This window comes from Babylonia areolata, chromosome 17 (assembly GCF_041734735.1).
Source record: "Babylonia areolata isolate BAREFJ2019XMU chromosome 17, ASM4173473v1, whole genome shotgun sequence".
NCBI lineage: Eukaryota > Metazoa > Mollusca > Gastropoda > Neogastropoda > Buccinidae > Babylonia > Babylonia areolata.
The window spans coordinates 4,067,751-4,072,750 of NC_134892.1; the positions used below are offsets into that span (position 1 = coordinate 4,067,751).

A 5,000-nucleotide genomic window follows, 5' to 3' on the forward strand; every position below is an offset into this window, starting at 1 on the left:
CACGGACACTGGCACACACAAACAAAGCAACACACATCGAAAAACAAATAGACACACACACGCAGACAAACAGACACACACACACACACACGCGAACCATTTCTTACACACATAGCGTTCCAACATAATTATGATTTACACTGTTATGAAGCCATATTACGAACGCTTTGAGCTATTTCTCAAATATATTAGATCAAACACACACACACACACACACACACACACACACACACACACACACACACATACATCACTTCCTGCCATTGTCAAACCAGCATGGTTAATCTCTGGCAGCCTTTTCTCCCCCCCCCCCCCCACAAACATAGATACACGACACATCAAACAACCACTTTAAATGGCGAATTCACATTTTATGCAATGTTTACTTTTACACACACACACACACACACACGTGCGCGCACGCACACACACACACACACACACAAACGGCACACCCCTCAACCAACGTTACCAGTAAGTCTGCATTTCCATTCCCAACACACATTTGTGGCCACCTTTACACACTCGCACACATGTGGAGTGATGGCCTAGAGGTAACGCGTCCGCCTAGGAAGCGAGAGAATCTGAGCGCGCTGGTTCGAATCCCAGCTCAGCCGCCGATATTTTCTCCCCCTCCACTAGACCTTGAATGGTGGCCTGGACGCTAGTCATTCGGATGAGACGATAAACCGAGGTCCTGTGTGCAGCACGCACTTAGCGCACGTAAAAGAATCCACAAAAGGGTTGTTCCTGGCAAAATTCTGTAGAAAAATCCACTTCGATAGGAAAAAACAAATAAAACTGCACGCAGGAAAAATACACACACACACACACAAAATGGTGGCACTGTAGTGTAGCGACGCGCTCTCCCTGGGGGAGAGCAGCCCGAATTTCACACAGAGAAATCTGTTGTGCTAAAAAGAAATACAAAATACAAATATGGCACAAACCTGCCACTTTTACACGCTCACACACATATACATGGCACAAACCTGCCATTTTTACACACTCACACACATATATGGCACAAACCTGCCACCTTTACACGCTCACACACATATATGGCACAAACCTGCCACCTTTACACGCTCACACACATATATGGCACAAACCTGCCACCTTTACACGCTCACACACATATATGGCACAAACCTGCCACCTTTACACGCTCACACACATATATGGCACAAACCTGCCACCTTTACACGCTCACACACATATATGGCACAAACCTGCCACCTTTACACGCTCACACACATATATGGCACAAACCTGCCACCTTTACACGCTCACACACATATATGGCACAAACCTGCCACCTTTACACGCTCACACACGCCTTATGGCACAGGACTGCCGCCGTGCCAAAACCAAAGCGTTACCTGCCATCTACTTACCAGAAGGTGCGCACTGAATACAACAGATGCATTTTTGTTATCATGGCAACATCATTCCACGCGCTTCAACCAGTATGATAAGAATTAGAGGCGAGCGGTACAGTCAACCATAGGTATATACAACTGTATCAACTGTTTCAATGAGTGGAAGAAAAGCAGAGACATGCAAAAAACAACAACAACAACAAACCCAAAAAACAAAATATCATCATCAACAAGAACAAAAACAACAACACACAACACACACACACAAAAACCCACATCCAAATACACCCAGTTCATGACACAGAAACACAGAGAGAGAGAGAGAGAGAGAGAGAGAGAGAGAGAGAGAGAGAGAGAGAGAGAGAGAGAGAAGAAAGAAGATAAAAAAAAACCCAAAATGCTTTTTTGTTAAGAATCTCTATTCTTAACACACACACACACACACACACACACACACACACACACACACACACACACAACACACACACAAACTAAAAAAACACAAACAAAACAAACTGTCAATCAAACGCTCACAGTGCTGAATTGCTTCAAACCCATTCATCTCTTGATCATCTCCATGCAGTCTATAGGCTGTGCATGCTTTCAGCAGCACACTGTCATCTGCTCGAAGAAGGACAGGACATGATTTCACAGGTGTAACTAAGCAACGGAACGCGTGACTAACCCTGTCGCCAAAGTGCACCCATGAAATACTGCGACACGCGCGAAGAAGAGAAACTGCGAAAAATCATTCTAAGTACGTACATTGAGCAGCAATGACGCCAAGTGTCCACGGGGAAGTGTAAATGATCACGTTCACGGTAAACGTCATTGGTACCCCCCCCCCTGTCCCCCAACGCCCCCCCAAAAAACAACAACAACAACAACAACATAACAAACAAAAAACAATAACCCCAAAACAATCAAACAATAAACCCCGATGAAATTAGTCCCGAACACCTGAACAGCAAAATACAAACTTTAGTTGGCTTATAAGAACTTCTGGGCAATTGGGAATGCTGGGTAATTTTTATTAATGGTAATCTGCTTTAATTAAATGTACATGCATGGTACTTTGTGATGAATACACAGAATATTCTTCGCATCCGTACGTGTGTTGATGGTTCGAGAACAGCATGGAACTCGGAATGAGCGGCGTGGGAGTAATGTCACCGAAACAGTGCAGATGATGGGGCAGCAACAAAAAAAAGAAAAAGAAAAAAAAGAAAAGAATTTTACCCCTCACTGGATTTTGACGGGGGAAGGGGTGGCGGTGGGAGGTCTCCCTGGGCATACGTACATAACATGTGTGGGACAAGCTTTAACCCCCTATGTAGGCGTTCAGGTGGGGGGGTGAATATTGGGATTGGGGCACCGGGTGGGAGAATCATAATCATTCAAGGCCGTTCTATACAGAGAAGATTTCCCAGGGCCAGAAATCTTAGGGCTGGTGGCCAGATGGCCAGATTTTACCCCCGCCACCCAACCCCCCTCCACACCCACCGCCCTCCACCGCCCCACCCGGGGTGGAACAAACAACCAACAGCAAAGCAACTTCGCAACGTGGAGAGGCTGTTAACGAAAACACCGTTGTGACACCCCCACCCCACCACCACAACACCCCATCCCCACCTTCCTCACTATCCTTCCCCTCCTCCACCCCCTTAGCCCCCCCCCCTCCCCTCCCCTCCCCACACATCCCCGATCACCATCACCGGCACCTCTCCCTAAAACACGTTCCTGAAGCCAGCCTGTAAACTACTACATTAAGTAGAATTTACAGTTTCAGTTTCAGTTTCAGTAGCTCAAGGAGGCGTCACTGCGTTCGGACAAATCCATATACGCTACACCACATCTGCCAAGCAGATGCCTGGCCAGCAGCGTAACCCAACGCGCTTAGTCAGGCCTTGAGGGGAAAAAAAGAGGAAAAAAAAGGTGAAGGTGAATAAATAATAGATAAGCTTACACAAATAAATAAATAAATAACTAATAACTATAATGTAAAAAAAAAAATTACAAAAAACAATAATTAAAGTAATGATAATTGAAAATAAATGAATAAATGACTACTACTGCTACTACCACTACTAACTACTACTAGTAGTAGTAGTAGTAGTAGTAGTAGTATCATCATCATTATCATTACTATCACTACTACTACAACTACAACAACAACAACAACTACTACTACCACAACAAAAACAACAACAGCAATAATAACAGTAGTGATAATAATAAACATCATCATCGTAACAACAACAACAATCCTCCTCCTCCTCTTCATCACAACCACAATAACAACAAAAATTTGCTGAGGACAGCCAGCAGGCTAGCAGAACGACCCTCCCTCCCCGCCCCCCCACCCCCGCCCCCATAACACCCCCTACCCCATCCCCTCTAGTCCCCCCACCCCCCTCCCACTCACCTCCTTCCCCTCTCCTCCCCTTCCCCGACAGTCATTGAACTCACTCCCGTCCTGCTACACGATCAGTATCAGTATCAGTATCAGTATCAGTAGCAGTAGCTCAAGGAGGCGTCACTGCGTTGGGTGAAATCCATATACGCTACACCACATTTGCCAAGCAGATGGGCTGACCAGCAGCGTAACCCAACGCGCTTAGTCAGGCCTTGAGAAAAACAAAACAAAACGAACAAGAGAGGCAAGGCCTTCAAGACTCACTTGTGATAAATTAAGTCCCCTAGCATTAACTACAGAGTAATTTCCCTTTTTTACTATCTGCACCAAAACGTTTGAAAATAAAAAAAATTCCATGCTTAGCAAAAGAAGTTCCTGTTTGAACAAAAAATGATAATAATGACTCCTCTTGTTGTTGTGTCAGAATAAGAGGTCAAAGTGCCAAGTTTAGAGAATACAAAAAATATAAATATAACAGTAAATGCAGTTTGCATATAATTAGGCTTCTTTATTTATTTTTTTTTGTGCCCATCCCAGAGGTGCAATATTGTTTTAAACAAGATGACTGGAAAGAACTGAATTTTCCCTATTTTTATGCCAAATTTGGTGTCAACTGACAAAGTATTTGCAGAGAAAATGTCAATGTTAAAGTTTACCACGGACACACAGACACACACACACAGACAACCGAACACCGGGTTAAAACATAGACTCACTTTGTTTACACAAGTGAGTCAAAAACGGGGATGGGGGTCTGACGCCAGACTCCCCCCCCCCCACACACACACACTGCTCCTCCCCCGCCTACCCTCCCCAACAGTCACTGAACTCACCCCCGTCCTGCTGTACGAAGACCTGAATGGGGTCCGACGGGCCGTACAGGTTGGTGGCCACGCAGTCGTAGCGGCCAAAGTCATCGCCGCTGGACATCGTCACGGTTAACTGGCTGGACGAGGAGGACCCCCCGTCCACCGTCACGCCCCCCTTGGTCCACGTGTAGGCCGTGGGTCTCGGGTTCGCGTCCGTGGCGCAGTTCAGTGTGACCGTCTCCTGAAGGGTGGCCGTGACGTTGGACACGGCGCCGGCCCTGGGTCTGTCTGTGACGGGGATTGGGTGGTGGTTGTAGCAACAACAACAACACGATGATGATGATGATGATGGTGGTGATGATGATGATGATGGCAACAAGACATTATGACGTG

At 46.0% G+C, this 5,000-nt stretch overlaps 1 protein-coding gene across 1 annotated transcript in view; it reads right to left on the reverse strand.

Annotated features, from left to right (window-relative positions):
* The window catches only part of LOC143291442 (B-cell receptor CD22-like), a 91,714-nt gene that overhangs the window by 5,018 nt on the left and 81,696 nt on the right, over window positions 1-5,000 (reverse strand). The window contains exon 10 of the mRNA XM_076601305.1: window positions 4,632-4,895. Within this exon, the coding sequence (XP_076457420.1) occupies window positions 4,632-4,895 (264 nt within the window). The remainder of the gene's footprint in view (window positions 1-4,631; window positions 4,896-5,000) is intronic.